The sequence below is a fragment of the Meles meles genome, chromosome 1 (assembly GCF_922984935.1).
Source record: "Meles meles chromosome 1, mMelMel3.1 paternal haplotype, whole genome shotgun sequence".
NCBI classification, from domain to species: domain Eukaryota; kingdom Metazoa; phylum Chordata; class Mammalia; order Carnivora; family Mustelidae; genus Meles; species Meles meles.
In genome coordinates this window covers 106,940,724-106,957,700 of record NC_060066.1, presented here as the reverse complement: position 1 = coordinate 106,957,700, position 16,977 = coordinate 106,940,724, and the positions used below count along the sequence as shown (strand labels likewise).

Here is a 16,977-nt window from a genome sequence, read left to right as displayed (position 1 = left end):
TCAACAGGTAGGAGTGTGAGGCCACATTCCAGGGGTGGTGGCAAGGCCCCACCAGCCACACCTGGCTCGACACCCCCACAGACACAGGGCCCTACTGAGGGACACTTGGTCTGTTCTGCCACAGATAGCAAGATAAACAATTAAGTTCAGGAATCAGAACACAATTTATTTTTAAGAAAAACAAATTGCTGTGCTTATAACATCCTGTGTAAACAGAGTAATGATCATACCATGGCATCTCTGAAATTCAGTGGCACTTCTGAGATTCATTCCAGCAAAGGCAACAAGTAAGTTGGACTCAAATCAAATTCCATTTCCATCAGCTAAGAGTTTGGCTGAAGCATCTTCACTGTCTCACATTTGATTTCCTGGGGATTAGGCACAATAGACCACAATTACCTTCACCCTGCTCTCACCTTTTTTTGGTGTCTTCCTCTGCAAATACTGGCTTTCCAAGATCAGACACTGAGCAAGGCTCAGGGTTAAGTGTGGCATACATCCTGTTCATTGTCAAGTCTTAAGGGGTGATGATAATGGATGATGATGGTAGTGGCATCACTAAGGACTCCCAACCAGGACTGAGTGACCTACTCACCATGACACGTTTATCTTCCAATGAAATAGCATCATTCTAGAACCACAAATGCCAAGCATCTCTGAAAATCCTTACTCTATTCTCCTGCTTCCTCTTCTCTCAAATATCTGCTTACCTGTTCCCTACTAGGTACAATCGCTTTGTTTATATTTTCCTATATCTATAGGATATCACTGCATGACAGACATTGGGCTAAGTACTACATGTTGGATGGTCGGTAAGTTTCAGTTCTACCCTCAAGTTCTTAGCACTGCAAAGGAGACAGACATTACCACATAATGTAAATAAAATATGGCAACTGGTTTTTAAAAATATAAGCTCAGGGACTCCTGGATGGCTCAGTGCGTTAAGCCTCTGCCTTCAGCTCAGGTCATGATCTCAGGGTTCTGGGATGGAGTCCTGCATCGGGCTCTCTGCTCAGTGGTGAGCCTACTTCCTCCTCTTTCTCTCTCTCTGTGCCTGCCTCTCTGCCTACCTGTCATCTCTCTTTGTCAAATAAATAAATAAATTCTTAAAAAAATATAAGCACAGATAATTTTAGAGGCTCAGAAAGGGGGCACATAAACTAGTGTTGGAAGAGACCTCTCGGATTGCATACTATTGCTTGGCTGAGAACCTCCTTTCCAACCAGCCCAAAGCAAGGTTGACTTGGGGTCCCAAAACCTGGACATCCTCTGCTGAAGAGAGCCACAATGATGCCCTCTGTTCCATCATGGTAACTTAATAAGTTAGCTTTAATTCCAGCTGTTGTAAATGGTTAGTATTCTTCATTTCTGATGGCTGAGTAATATTCCATTATATATATGAATGTGATAAGGTTTAAAGAAAGAAACACTAGAATATTTAACATAGTGTTTGTCACATAGTAAGTGCTCAACAAATGGTAGTTTCAACATTGGTAATTGTAATATTAGTGAATGAGTGACTCAGAGAAGACTACGGAAGAAAATTGGACAAAAAGGATAAGGCCAGTCAAACATCCAACCCAACATTAACCACAGGGAATGCAACCTCACTGGATAAAATATGCCCTGGAAAGATTTCTCCTGATCACATCTCCACCCTCAACTCCCGAGTGACACCTGACATTTTACCATAAGAGCTTCATCTTTTCAGCTATAATTCTGACCCTTCAAACTATTTGCCCCCTACATGGAGACTTACATTGAACTACTATCAGATGTCTACACTCTAGTTTAAATGGATTGCACAGTCTTTCCTTGAGTTTGACACTTAATCAAACACCTACTATTTTCCAATAGCTTTTCCAAATAATAGACCTTGCTTAATCCTCACAACACCCTCAAAACATAAGTAGACCAAAGCCATTTTACACATGGAGATACAGGTTCAGAAAGGTTAAGTAATGTACTTATGGTCCCATAGCTAGCAAGTGGTGGAACCAAGATTCTGCCCCATGTCTCCTCACACTGTTCGGTCACCAAAGTCTTGCCACAACGCCGAGACCATTTCAGATAATGACCTGGGTACAGAATGGAAGAGGCTGGGGCTCCAAAGGAAGGAATAGGGCTCAGAGGACATACTGTCTGTTCAGGATGACTCTGACCTGCCCATGAAGGAAGACTTAGCTCCTGAGTCTTGGTGCTCCCCAGGTCCATATTGTTTCAGCAGGACAGAATTGGGACTACTTTCACAATGGAGCCATTTCCTACCCTCAGCTGAACCTGAGACCCAACTCCTATACCAGAGTCCGTATTTCCCAGGAAGATGTTTGGAACCCTTCAAAGGAAAATAGCAGGGCCTATGTTGTAATCTAGGGCTTCCAAAACCTCAGTAATTCATGTTCCTCCTTCACAGTTTTTCCCATATCCTGTATTATTAATACTATATTAATCCCTGCATTATTAATACTTTTCTCTAAATCCACTATTTTTACTTTGCCAATTTTATTTCAAAAGGTATATTACCACAATATTACCTTCTTTTACCGTATCCTAAGCAATAATATCCATAAAAATCATAAATCTAAAGTGCTTGTTCTAATATATATTAAACATAGTTGAAAAATATAGGTAAATATTTCTAAAAAATATTTCAAAAATTATAAAAATATAGCCTTTGTATTCTATTCATGGCAGGAAGAGATGGTTAAAGGAAAGATTTACTTTGACAATTTATCCAAATTAACAAATACAGGAAAATATTAAAACAATTAGGATCTTTTGAAGGTCAAAAGTAACATTTTTTTTTTAAGTACACTCTACTCCTGATGTGTGGTTCAAACTTGCAATTCCAAGATCAAAAGTCACATATTTTACCCACTGAGCCAGCCAGGGGCTGCCAGATGCTTGTTTCTTTTTTCTTTTTAAAATAATCTGTACTCCCATCATGGGGCTCAAACTCACAACCCTGAGATCAAGAGTCCATGCTCCACCCACTGAGCCAGCCGGATGTCCCAAAAGTAATATTTTAATATTTTATCCATTCTTTTTGCAAAGTTTTATCATCCAGTTACATAGTTATATATGTCTAATAAATATTTTCTACCCCCATCCACAATCTCAAACATAAACAAGCTATTTTCATTTTTTTTTAAAGGGAGAGATGTAGAGGAATCTCTTTTTCTCTTCATTCTCAAATGCTCAAATAAGTGATTATATTCCCAGATTCTATTTCCTAATCTCCTCTCTTCAATTAAAAATATTCAAACCATGGTCCAGTGTTGAAATTTGGTTCTCTCATATATTACCCAATAATTGTAAGGTTGATATTACTCTGAACCTTACTTTAAGGTAACACTTTAAGGTAAAGTCATGTGACTTGTCCCAGATTCCAAGACTATTTAAGGCACTAACTCAGGCATCAAATACATGGCCTAGCACCAACATCAATAGCTTTGTAAGTGTGGGGAGGAATGTAGTACACTATTACAATAAGGAATGCTTGTGATTCATTAGTGGAAAGCACACCTCATTTTATGTAACTTCTCTGTAACTCATATAGGATCCAGCAGGGATTATGAGGAGTAAAATGTCTTAATTAATCATGGAGAGCAATTAAACACCAATGGATGATTTAATTAGATATTAATATTGATCATATTGAAATGAAATCACAGCAATAATTCAGAAACCTTCTAAAAACCTTCATAAAACTTTTAAAATGATGTAATGTCCGACTATTTCCTTCTTTGGGGACCAAATCAGTTATAACTTCATGCAGTTGCTAGAATGAGATCAGATAACCCAAATTTGGGAAGGGAAAGAAAGTATTTTGGCTAGACTCAAACTAGTAGTGTTACAAAACCTGCAACAATTCTCCTGCCCTTCCTACCCGCCTTTTCTTTCTTTCTTTCTCCCTCTGTTCTCCATTTCATTCTTTCCTTTTTTCTTTCCTTTCAATAAACACTCAGTGCCTGTTTGTCCATAGGGTCCAGGTTTACTAAGAGTTGCAAATGCCATCTTTGTCCTCCAGGAGCAAACAATCTTGTCAGGGAAGTGAAAATAGGACAGAGACTAAATATGTTCCCTACCCAGGCTAAAACACAATATTCAGGCCACTGACAATTCTGGATGTGGGCAGATGGAGAGTACATCATTCATTCCTCCATTCTACCAGCATCTACAACAGGCTATGCCAGGCATGTGCTGACACTTGAGATGTGGGACAGTGAACAAGACCCAGCTCCTGCAAGGAGCTCCCAGTCTGACTGAGGGGGCAGGATTACCATGCTGCAGATAAGGGATGTTGAATAAGGTTTCCTGGAGGGATGATGTCTGATAGAATATTAAAAGGAAAATCAGACTTAGACAAACTAAGGAAATAGGGCATGAACAGATTCAGAAAAAAAAAAAAAAAGGAGAATATACAAAGCCATTAAACACAACCAACTCAGTGGGAGAAAGGATCATTGAGTTTGTCTGGAGCAAAATGCTTCTATAGGAAAACAGCCAGATGCGGGGAGTACTGAACCACAAAAGGCCCTTTGGACTAAAAAATCTGGGCTTTGTCCTGATGTGGGTCAAATCTACTGCCATGGCTAGAGACACAAATCATGGAAAATGATGTGGGTCAGTGTCTGAGGAATCTGAGGCTGTCTGACAGCAATTCCAGGGCCAGGATTCCCACGAGAGAGAGAACAGTTTCTGTGAAGAGGAGTCTGATGTGAGGAGCAATACCAAAGTTTGCAGAAAGGAGACAGACACACATATACACAGACATATATACCCACATCACACACACACACACAGATGTATGCACACATGACATGTACATGTGGGCATTTGTACACACACCACATGGACACATTGACATGTGCACATATCACACATATCTACACACATCATACATAGGGAAACATGTATAAGCATATAACATATACGTGCAGATATGTGTACATGCATCACACATGGACACATACACATCACTCTGGTGTACATACATCACACATGCACACCCATCCACATACACATGAAGGTAATATGAGAGCCAAAGCCCAAAGCTGGAGAAACCTATCTACAGTTTTCACTATTTTCCAATCCTAACTCAAAATCCCACTTTCAAGAAGGCTTATCCACTGGCTTCTTTTCTCTACATCCCCTTGTCCCTCAGGTGCTTGGCTATCATTGAATTCAAGCATCCTAAATGATTTGTTTTCCAAACACCCCACTAAACTGCTGACTCCTCTGCCCTGTCCCTCTACTGCCCCCCCAACACACTAAAAGGTTTGCAACACACAGATGCTAAGTGAAATAAGTCAGTCAGAGAAAGACAAATACCACATGATTTCACTCATGGGTGGAATTTAAGAAACAAAACAAATGAGCAAAGAAAAAAAAAAGGTGGGGGGAGAGAGATAAGCCAAGAAACAGAATCTTAAGGATAGAGAACAAACTGATGGTTATCAGAGGAGAGTTGGGTGGGGGATGGGTGAAATAGGTGATAGGGATTAAGATGTGCTGGAATGGAGTGGGGTGGGAGGGGTGTATCAGAGGTGTATCAGAGGTGTCTGGGTGATGGACACTGGGGAGGGTATGTACTATGGTGAGTGCTGTGAATTGTGTAACACTGATGATTCATAGACCTGTACCCCTGAAACAAACAATACATTATATGTTAATAAATAAATGAATAAATAAGTGAACAATTAAAAAAAAAAGAAAGAAGTGCTTTTTGGTGAGCACTGGATGTTGTATGGCAGTGTTGAATCACCATATGTACTTGAAACTAATATTACACTGTATGTTAACTAACTGGAATTAAATTGTTTTTCATATTTCCAAGACTATCCTGGCCCTGAGAGGAGAAGTTGGAGACAAAATGACAACAACATTTGCGGGAAAAAAATGATTCTATGAAGTGGGAGTTAACCAAGATGCCCTTCAACGGACGAATGGATAAGGAAGATGTGGTCCATATACACAATGGAGTATTATGCCTCCATCAGAAAGGATGAATACCCAACTTTTGTAGCAACATGGACGGGACTGGAAGAGATTATGCTGAGCGAAATAAGTCAAGCAGAGAGAGTCAAGTATCATATGGTCTCACTTATTTGTGCAGCATAACAAAGAACATGGAGGACATGGGGAGATGGAGAGGAGAAGGGAGTTGAGGGAAACTGGAAGGGGAGATGAACCATGAGAGACTATGGACTCTGAAAAACAACCAGAGGGTTTTGAAGGGGTGGGGCGGGGGGGTTGGGGGGGTGGGAGGTTGAGGAACCAGGTGGTGGGTAATAGGGAGGGCACGTACACAGATGTATGCACACACTGGGTGTGGTGCAAAAACTATGAATACTGTTACGCTGAAAATAAATTTAAAAAATGGGAAAAAAAAGGAATTGAGGCACTAGGTTCTACACAAAGAGAGGGGAGATGAGAAGTTTAAATAGTTGGGGGGTGGTCCTCATGCAACTAACATTTCTCCTCACCTACTATATAGCCACTCTGTGAATATAAAGGAAATAAAGTCCCTGCCAACTATCTATCAGGGTGACAATCAAGACCTAACAAAATTCAACAATGAGTTCTCAAGGGTACAGAGGGTACAGGGCAGCTGGAAGATTAGGAGTAGGCAAAGGAGCACAGTCACTAAAAGTAACGGTTAAAGAGACTATGGAGGGACATGGGAATATGTGCATGATAAAAATGTCACATGGAAAATTGGCACCCAAAATAGAAACTTTACAGGAAAAGAAAGTATAAAGAAAGGGGAAAAAAGATCGAGCTAAAAATACTCAACAAAACTTAAACAACTAGTTGTACTTAAAATACTGGAATTATCCATATTTTTTTTCTCTGCTTTTCTTCTCTTTTTTAAAAAAAGATTTTACCTACCTGGGGCGCCTGGGTGGCTCAGTGGGTTGAGCCTCTGCCTTCAGCTCAGGTCATGGTATCGAGCCCCATATCAGGCTCTCTGTTCAGCGGGGAGACTGCTAAACACCCCCCAACCCCCGCCTGCCTCTCTGCCTACTTGTGATCTCTCTGTCAAATAAATAAATAAAATCTTTAAAAAAATAAAAATAAAAAAGATTTTACCTATTTATTTGAGGAGTAGCGAGAGAGCATGAGCTGGAGTCGGGGAGAGGGAGAACCAGGCTCTACACTGACCAGGGAGCCTGATGTGGGGGCTTGCTCCCAGCACCCTGAGATCATGATGTGAGCAAAGCTGGATGCTTAACTGACTGAGCCACCCTGGTGCCCCTCTGCTTTGCTTTTCGAGTTATTCATGGCAAGGTTAATTGGGTTTTGCTTGTTTTGTTTTTCATTGCATTTTATAGCAAAATGACTTATTAGAGGGTAAGGGACCAGTTTCCACCACCAGGGGATTAATTGGGTGAACATTCAGGAGCCAAAGTAATCCTTGCTCTGAGACCCAAAGTGATACATGTTAATCACAGAAGGATCTAAGGCAACTCTGGCCAGCCCACATGCCTTTCTTAATCCCCTGCAATTACATCCACCCTGGGTAACTCTGCAAAGGTTACTCATAGCATAGGTCAACTCTCCTCACCCAGCTCTCCTGCTAAATCCCTCCCTCCTCCTCCACAGTAAGCTCAGGTTGGGGGAAATGCTCTTGTTGAAGAAAAGTTCTCCAAATGCCTCTCACTGGAACCCAAAGCTAGCACGCAGGGAGGTCAGAGAGCTTCTAGGCTTTTTTCCCAGGGACTATTGATGCTTGTCATCCCACCTAAGTTTCTTTCCTGTCAGTGCCTCCAACCATCATTTCTCCCTCCTCTCTGTCCAGAGGGGGCCCTGGGAAAGAGGCGCCCTGGGAAGGAGGGGCCAAAAGGAAACCAGTCATAAGTCAGATTGGCTTTACAGATAGAGAAATTGAGGTTGGGGGAGGATAATGCCTTACCTAAGCTCACAGGTTTAGATCACAGAACACCCAAGACCCCAAAACCTCAGAAGAGGACAGATTCTAATCCCTACCCCTCAAAGCAGACCAGACTGGCAAACCTCAGAAGTGTCCCTAGTCCTGCTTCAACCCCCTCCAGAAAGCTCTAAGAATGTATGACCCAAGGGATATTCTGAAAAATAAGAATCAGGAGATGATGGGGGGAATCAGGCACCTTGGATGAAAGATGAGGGATGGCAGGGGAAAGCTGTTTGCCATGTCCAGTTTATTTAAGCTACTTTCTATGGAAAACTAAATCAGATTGCATTTACCCTGGGATATGAGACTAAATTCTCATCATCTCCTTGGCTGATGAACAAGTATTTATCAAATACTCCGAGTTAGATGGAGATACGAAAATTTAGGAGGATCTGATTTTTGTCTGGATGATGGTCCTATCCTGGAAGGGAAGGCCCTAGGAATCCACACCAGATGTGAATGATGATTCTGTAGTCTTGGAATGCTCCAAGCGCATCAAGGGAACGGTAAAGAATTCAGTAGAGAGCCACTTACCAAATCACGACCATTCCCACTTTCCTAAGCAGTAAGAAGGTTTGCCACAAATCCACCCCATTTCAACAAGTTCAGCATTGAAATGAGTAGGATAGTTTGAAGAATGAGCAAAAATTAAGGATGATCAACAAGTCTGACAAACAAGCTTTACTGTTCAAGACAGAGACTGGACCTAAATTCTGGTCTTCAGTAGCAAACCCCATTAACAGCCTATAAGTCAGAAAGGCCACACCCAAAGCCTGCTGTAGCCCCAGGGAGTTCCTGAGAGAAGCTTGTTAAGTACTGAAATTGAATTTGAGACCAAAGTGGAAAGGGCGCTTACCTTGTTTTGGTTTTCAATGACCCCAATAAAAGAGAAGTATATTGGAGATGATCATCTAAAGCAGCATGCCCCCCCAAAAAAATTTGGGTCGAAACTTTAGAACAAAGAGCCTAGAGGACCATGGGTCTGAAATGTTTGTACTTTTTCCTTCATATCCTATTGATTTCCAGATTCCATTTGAGTTGAGAGTCAGTTAAAAGCAACATGGATTATCCACTTGCAGATATCAGTGGAAAACCAGTAGATTATTAGGGGATTATCAATGGATGGGCTGGGCCAACATTCTGGAAACACCAATTACCACCACCCACAAAAGTCTTGAAAGGCTTCCCCTGACACTGCCTATCTCCCAAGCAGGACTAGAGGCCCACAAAAGCTTTTCACTGCTCTTCCCTGCCTATAAAGTTTCTGTGTGAGCTCAGGCTGCAGAGCAGCTGCCTAGCTGTGGAAGGCCTCCATACCAGCAATATACTTCCAGGCTCGGAGCCTATAGCACCCAGGCTCAGGAGCTTCTTTGAACATGTCTATTCAACTATGAGATACTTTTACTGTCATTTTAACTACTCCTGGTCTCACTGCCAGCACGTGGAGATGTTGTCAGGAGAAAGCACAAAGCTTCAGCCTGGGTTTACAGTAGGCGAAGCCCTGAGTGCGGAGGACAGAGACTCAGGGTCTAGTATCAGCCTTGTTATGTCGCTTTAGGAAGTGGTTTAGCCTCTCTGGGCCTTGGGTTCTTCATCTACCCTCACAAATGGTAAAAGCCAGATGACCTCTACATGTCCTCTTGGCTCCTGCAGTCCCCCAGTAAAAAGAACTGTCCTTGAGCAGCTGGGAACGTCCACGAGAGCAAACTCTGTTCTCTGGCACCAAGAGGGTGTGAACCTGAGCCTGACTGAAATGTCATCCCCTCATTGTGCCTATATTGATTCAAAAAGAAGAGGAATGTAGTACTTGGAAAGAATGCAAGATTTGGAATCGAAAGGACTGAATCCTGGTTTTGCCGCTTAAAGGTTGTGAAAATTTGAGCAATTCCATTAGCCTCCACGGGTTGCTTCCTTATCTGGGAAATGAAGATATCATTGAGCACATAGGACCCTTGTTTTTGTTGTTGTTGTTGTTTAAAGATTTTATTATTTATTTATTTATTTATTTATTTATTTATTTGAAAGACAGAGAGAGAGATAGTGAAAGATAGCATAGTGGGGAAGAAAGGGAACCTGCAGGGAGCCTGATGTGGGGCTTGAACCCAGGACCTCAGGATCATGACCTTAACCAACTGAGCCACCCAGGTGTCCCACTCAAGAGCCTTGTCAGGAATGCACAAAATGGACAAAACACATATGCTGCAGCAGTCCATAAACACCAGAGTCTGTCCACACAGAAAGTGTCTGACCCAAGCCAGTGAGCTCCCTGGGCACACTATTCATCTTGCATGTATCTGTAAGTTATTCAGGAGTGCTAGAACTCAGTTGTGAGCCTCCTTCTCCTGTAAGGATGAACTCCAGGAGCACCCAAAAGAGTCATTCAAGAGTCACCATGTCCAGATAAAGCCCCAAGATGCTATGAACTCTCTTTAAATCTTAGGGTGTAGAATAAAGAACTAATGGGAGCCTGGCTGTCAGAAACAGTTATAATTGGGAAAAGGAAACAAGGCTCCTCGTTGTGTCCTTAGCAGGCTGTAACTTGTACAATTGCTCTTTAAGAACTTGGAAAGGGAAAGTGTCAAAGAAGATGGAACACATGGGTGGATAAAGCTGGGGAAGCTTCCTGACGAAGTAATTCTAGCAGATATGAACCACTACAGAGGTGTCCTCCCAGACTTCTAACAAAGACAATAACCTCTTCCAACTGTTAACCCTGGAGGGCTGGAGAGAGGACAAAAATGTAGCCTGGTATGGGTGGTGGTGCCTGAGGCTTTGAGGCACTTCCTGGCCAGGACTCAAAGAGGAAACTTTCATATTGAATGTGGACAATGTTAAGGGCTTCCAAGCTTTATGCCTGCCCTGCCAGTGCTCCTGAGCCCTAGTCCTGTGTCCATTTTATTCTTTACAAACCACCTGTTGCCCTTTAACCCTCAGTTAGGTAGTTTGTTAGCACTCAGTCAAGAAAATGCATGTGTGTAACTTTAAATACTTAAAGACTGCGATGAGCAGGCTTCTGTCAGATTGGGGCTCTCCAAACTCAAGAGCTGTGATCTCCCCTCAGACTGAGGATTGCTTGGGACAGGGACCATGTTCCTCCTTGCAGTGGGCTATTAGTTAATAGGCATTAAGAATTCCTTTCATTTCCACTAGGATTTACGGAGCAGCTATTAACACCTAGTACCACACTAGGCACTGCTGTGTTTGCTTTATAATCCATTTCCTCTAAGAATACAGGTATAGGCAGGAACCAAGATCTAATGTGAGGCTGCAGAACTCAAGTGTGCTAGTAAGCATATATTCAGCGCTAAGTGCTTAAGGCTATAAATCTTAAAAATATGACATGTAAGATTTTATAAAACCAAATACTCAAGTATAATAATTCTACAAATTCCCATCATTTCTTCATGGATTTGCTGAAATGTGATCATCAGTTGGTGTCCACACAGCATCTTACTACAACTGGTCTAGAGAGAGAAAATGGAGAATGAGGTTCATGTGTTCACACCTCAGACAAGGTTAACTTAGAGCCACAAGATCTAGCATTGTTGCCAATACCAATGTGCATTGACCTTTTCTACACACTAACAAAGTAGATAAGCTAGTTAAAAGGGTTTCCTTATTAAATGCCATCTAGGGTGGCAGGGGCAGTCATGGAGTATCCCTCTTCCAAATCCACCAAGGTGATCTGTGCACAATTTTTGACAAGGCTTCTGACTCTTTATTAATGTTCACTGTAGTACCTAGTACACTGTTGTTGGCTGGATTAATGAATAAAGTCCTAGCATCTCAAATCATAGAAAGCAAGAAAATATCGTATATTTCTTCTAAGAACATGAACCCTCCAAACTGACATGGGTAATGGGTCACCTGCACTTGAGGTTCCCAAACTTCAGAATTTCACAGAGTAGTTACACCTCCCACAAAACAATATGGTAACTGTTCTATTTTTATTTATTTATTTATTTTTGGTCAAGTGAGGACTTAAAAGAAACAACTACAACCTCCCGGAGCATCCATCACTTTTAAACGAAATGATATTTTTAACACACCCAAAAGTAGGAAGGCCATGATTTCAAAATAAAAGAACTTTCTTTCTCAAGGATGCACTGCTGACATCCTTTTACTTACATTTTCCTCCAGACTAGAGAACACACAGCAATGCATCAACATGGGTCCACAGATCAGTGCTGGAACCCCACATGGTCTACACTTTCTCCTCTTCTCTAGTGCTACCCAACTAAATAAAACCATTCTTTGTTATACTTACTTGGAGCCTGTTTCCCTTCAAAATCTAGTTGGAGCCTGTTTCCCTTCAAAATCTCCCTGACACCTCACCTTCAAGCTGAGAAACCTGCTTTCTTCAACAGATCCTGGTTTTTCCCTTCTGGCTATTCTCTTAGGAAGGGAGCATGTGGGTTTACCTGGGTTCATGCCATCCAAACTAGAACAAGAACCACAAGTTTCTGAAGACCACAGTCTAAACAGGATCACTTGATCATTAAGCCACCATAATTAATAGTCAATTTATTATTGGCACTGTCATTTCAAAACATAAGTGGGTGGAACAAAGTTCAATTGACATTTCTTAAACAATAGCAATTGGGTTCTGATGATGAAAGAAGGGGGGGCATGCTGTTCATACACAGAAGTGATACTACTCGTCCAGGGTCAATGGAAAATTTTTGAGTATTTTCTTACCGAAGAACTTGCCTCTGGTTATCCATAGACTTAAGACTTTCTGGTCTTTCTGTCCAAAGGAAAACCAAGTTGGAGGTAAGACTATGCTGTAATAGGAGAAAATAAAAAGAAAATAATCACCTTCTACAGTTTATTGTAACTATTCCCTCTTCCTGAGCCTATGAAACAAAAATTACTATTCCTATTTGTGTTTTTTAAAGATTTTATTTATTTGACAGACAGAGACCACAAGTAGGCAGAAAGGCAGGCAGAGAGAGAGGAGGAAGCAAGCTCCCCACTGAACAGAGAGCCCGACGCAGGACTTGATCCCAGGACCCTGAGACCATGACCTGAGCCGAAGACAGAGGCTTAACCCACTGAGCCACCCAGGAGCCCTACTACTCCTATTTGATAGACAAGGTAACTGGTCATCAGAAGCCTACTCATTCAATAATCAACAAATACTTACTGAGTGCTTCCTATGTTAGGCACCAGGTAAGGTGCTATGACTTTGTCCAAGGTGACACAGCTGGTAAGTAGCATAGGGAGCACTCTAACCCAGACACCTAAATTCAAGTCCCTTCTATTTCACAGCTGCGTCTTAGGCTGAGGTCACTGTTGCCACACAAGACCACAGGATGCCAGGGCCAAAGGGCCATGGTAGGAAGGACAACATGATAGAGCTCTTTAGCTTGTTCCTCTGCATGCAAAGTGAGTATCAACAATCACTTTTTTCAGATGAATAAATCTCCAGGAATAAATCAAAGTAGATATTCATGTCCCATACAGCCCTGTCCATGTTGTAAAACCCAGAACTGGGTATGGGGGACTCAGGCATTCTCTCAAGCTAGTTTCAAGACAAGAACACTTCAGTGAAGCATACATGAAACCATGGGGGTAGAAACTTTAGGCAAAAGAGGACAGGTTCTCTCTAAAGTTCCAAGGGTTCCACGCAATGGGATCAAAAGCCAAAGAGTAGTTCCCACTCCTTGGACTAAGGACTGAGATCTCCAATATGACTCTCTCGGGCCACCTCAAGAGTCAGAGACCTAGGTCTCATGGCATGTGCCCTTTGCCAGAGGTTTTGGAAACAATGTCTGCCATCCACTTTGGCTGGCCATCCCTGCTGCTACATAGTTGCTTCAGAGATGCACACTAGGCTGCCCATCTCGAGTATGCTAAAATCTTCATGAATGGGCCACCCCGTGCCTATAATCAACAGACAGGTGGGGCGGCAGCCATGGGTCACATAACTGAGTCCAAACATGAGAGGTGGACCCAGATTAATAGATGAGTCAGGGCTCAAGTGTTGTATAAAACCTTGGAAGCTCCAGAGCTCCTCACATAAGCCAGCATCTTCTCTCCTCACTCAGTCCCTGGTGCTTCAGGTAAGTGTGAGTTCTCTTGGCTCTCATCTTCCCAGCTAGTTTTCCCCAGCCCTTCTCAGGGTAGGTGGACCAGGGGACAGACCTGTAAGGCCTCTCTTCTCTTTGGAAACTACAGGATCTCTGCCTTTCCAACTGCATTCATGTTTAGAGGTAATTCAGGTTGGAAGTTGGGGCCTGAGCTGCTGCTCTACGGATGATATATCATATCTGGTTTTCTGGCCAGAATGGGAACTCTACAAAGGCGAGACTACATCCTGTCTCTCTGCCATCCCAGTAGGGCCAGGCAGTGATGGACACACATGGACATTCTGCAGACTACCCCTGTGAATGGGCAGGATGGACCTCTTGCACCTGTCAGAATGGAGAGGCTGAGTCTTACTTCCAAAGAGTCAGGGAGAACTGGGAGAGTAATTCAGAGAATGCTGCAGATGGGGAAGATTTGGGGAGCCACAGGAACCCAGTACCAGTTTTTCAGAGATGTTCTGAAAGAGAAATGGTATGAGATGCTGGGACACAACTTCCTACTAGTAATGGTCCCCTCAACCAAGCTTGGATGTAAGCAAAGCCTACATCTTCCGGTAAGAGATGCTGGTGCAAAGGACCACTGGTCTTTTCCCCTATGTCCAGACAGGACCAGAGGTAGGAGGGGGTAGCCTTTTCTGATAACTAGCCCTGGTATCATGGCTAGGCTCAGATCAAGACTATGAAATAAGAGTACTTTTTTTCCCCCTTAAAGATTTATTTATTTTGGGGGGGAGGGGCAGAGAGAGACAGAGAGAGAGAGAATCTTAAGCAGACTCACTGCTGAAGGAGGACCCTGCCTCTGGGCTAAATCTAACAACCCTGAGATCATCACTTGAACCGAAATCAAGAGTCTGACACTTAGTTGAATGAGCCCACCCACCATGGCATCCCTGAAGTAAGAACTTTTGCAGAGCATGTGGGGTGGGGAGCAAAAACCTCTGACATTCAGACAAATCCCCCCCCTGTTGTGCCAGGGATGCATAAAATCCCCCACCTTAGGTGGAAGTTTGTGCTAATTTCAATTTGCATTCAGAGAATCCAAGTTGGGAATGGAGACCTGAAAGATGAAGTGCTCTAACCCTCTCGTTTTATAGTAGTCGAGGACAGATGAAGGAGTGTGGGTCATTTGCTGCCAAATCACACAGCAGATGCCAGAGGCCAAGCTGGGAGAGAGAAATGGGCAACACTAATGGCCTATTTAAAGCTTCATAAAGACTTTCTGAGGGGGAGTACAACTCTTCCGAAAGCACTAATCCTAAGAGTCCCATCTGAGAGCTCTCCCAGATCTCAACAGAGGGCTTCAAGGCAGGCCGGACAGTGTTGCTCTGAGGTTGATGGGCGTTTCCAGGGCTGCATGAATGTATGCAGCTGCCTCCTCCGCAGCATCCTCTTATGGCTGGTCCAGTGATGCTCTCTGCTCTCCTTCCAGGGTTCCATTTCTCCTTAGACAAGATGTCTCACCAGAAAAAGCAGCCCACCCCTCTACCCCCAGTCGGCTGCGGGAAGACCTCAGGCGGCGGAGGCGGCGGAGGTGGCGGCGGCTGTGGCTTCCCTAGCGGCGGTGGCTCGGGCTGCGGCGGCGGTGGTGGCTTTGGCGGCTGCGGCGGCGGCGGCTCCGGCGGTTGCGGTGGCGGCAGCTCCGGCGAGAGCGTCAAATACTCCGGCGGCGCGAGCAGCTCTGGCTGCGGAGGCTACTCTGGTGGCGGCGGCGGCTCCGGCTGCGGAGGCTACTCGGGTGGCAGCGGCGGCTCCGGAGGCTGCGGAGGAAGTTCCGGTGGGAGTGTCAAGTACTCGGGGGGTGGTGGCTCCTCTGGGGGTGGCAGTGGCTGCTTCTCCAGCTCCGGAGGTGGCGGCTCGGGCTGCGGGGGTGGCTCCTCCGGGGGCGGCGGTGGCTGCTTCTCCAGCTGCGGCGGCGGCGGCGGCTCCTCCGGCGGCAGCAGTGGCTGCTACTCCGGCGGCGGCGGCGGCGGCAGCGGCGGCGGCTCGGGCCAAGAAGTGCAGTGCCAGAGCTACGGAAGCATCTCCAGCGGCGGCTGCGGGGGCGGCGGCAGTTCCGGCTGTGGCGGCGGCTCCTCCGGGGGCGGCTACAGCTCGGGCTGCGGCGGCGGCTCCTCCGGCGGCGGCTCCGGCTACTTCTCTCAGCAGACCACCCAGGCCTCGTGCATGCCTCAGCAGAGCTACGGAGGTGGATCCTCCGGAGGCAGCTGCGGCGGCGGCTCCTCTGGGGGCGGCGGTGGCTGCTTCTCCAGCGGCGGCGGCGGCGGCGGCGGCGGCTCCGGCTCCGGCTGCGGCGGGGGCTCCTCCGGGGGCGGCGGTGGCTGCTTCTCCAGTGGTGGGGGCGGCGGCGGCTCCGGCTGCGGCGGTGGCTCCTCCGGGGGTGGCGGTTCCTCCGGGGGTGGCAAGGGCGTCCCAATCTGCCACCAGACCCAGCAGAAGCAGGCGCCTACCTGGCCAAGCAAATAAGGTCCGTTAGACGCCGCGGAGAAGAAAGAGATGGAAGTGTTCTCCGTGAGCGCCAATGGGCTTAGCGGTCTCATGATACTGCCCTGAGGTTCCCAAATCCTTCAGGTGTCAACACCCGAGCCACTGAGCTCTGGGGCTGCATCTTGTTCTGCAGTTTTACCTCTTTGGTTTCTGTACAACGACCTCCCAGACCCGGTACATCCTCAGTCAATAAATTTGAAATTCATGAGAATTTCTGCGTTTTCAGGCACCTTTGTAGCTTCCAAGTTCATTCATTCTATTTCATTCATCTTTCCTCCATTCACTCATTCATATTTACAGTCATTCAACAAATGTATTTATCGGGGGAAAGGTGGGTGGAGAGACGAAAATCACGGAGGAATGGCTGGCAACCAATAAACAAAGATGTGAACTCTCTGGTTTATGCCTTAAGATGGTGAGGTGAGACCCAGACACAAAGATCCTGGGAAGAGATTTCCATAAACAGCT

The 16,977-nt window shown here is 44.7% G+C and overlaps 1 protein-coding gene across 1 annotated transcript; it reads left to right on the top strand.

The window, feature by feature from the left end:
• The first annotated feature begins 14,696 nt into the window (after positions 1-14,696).
• On the top strand, positions 14,697-16,688 carry LORICRIN (loricrin cornified envelope precursor protein). The gene has a single exon (XM_046022157.1). The coding sequence runs from the start codon at positions 15,388-15,390 to the stop codon at positions 16,486-16,488; it is 1,101 nt and encodes a 366-aa protein (XP_045878113.1). The 5' UTR covers positions 14,697-15,387; the 3' UTR covers positions 16,489-16,688.
• Positions 16,689-16,977: the final 289 nt, after the last annotated feature.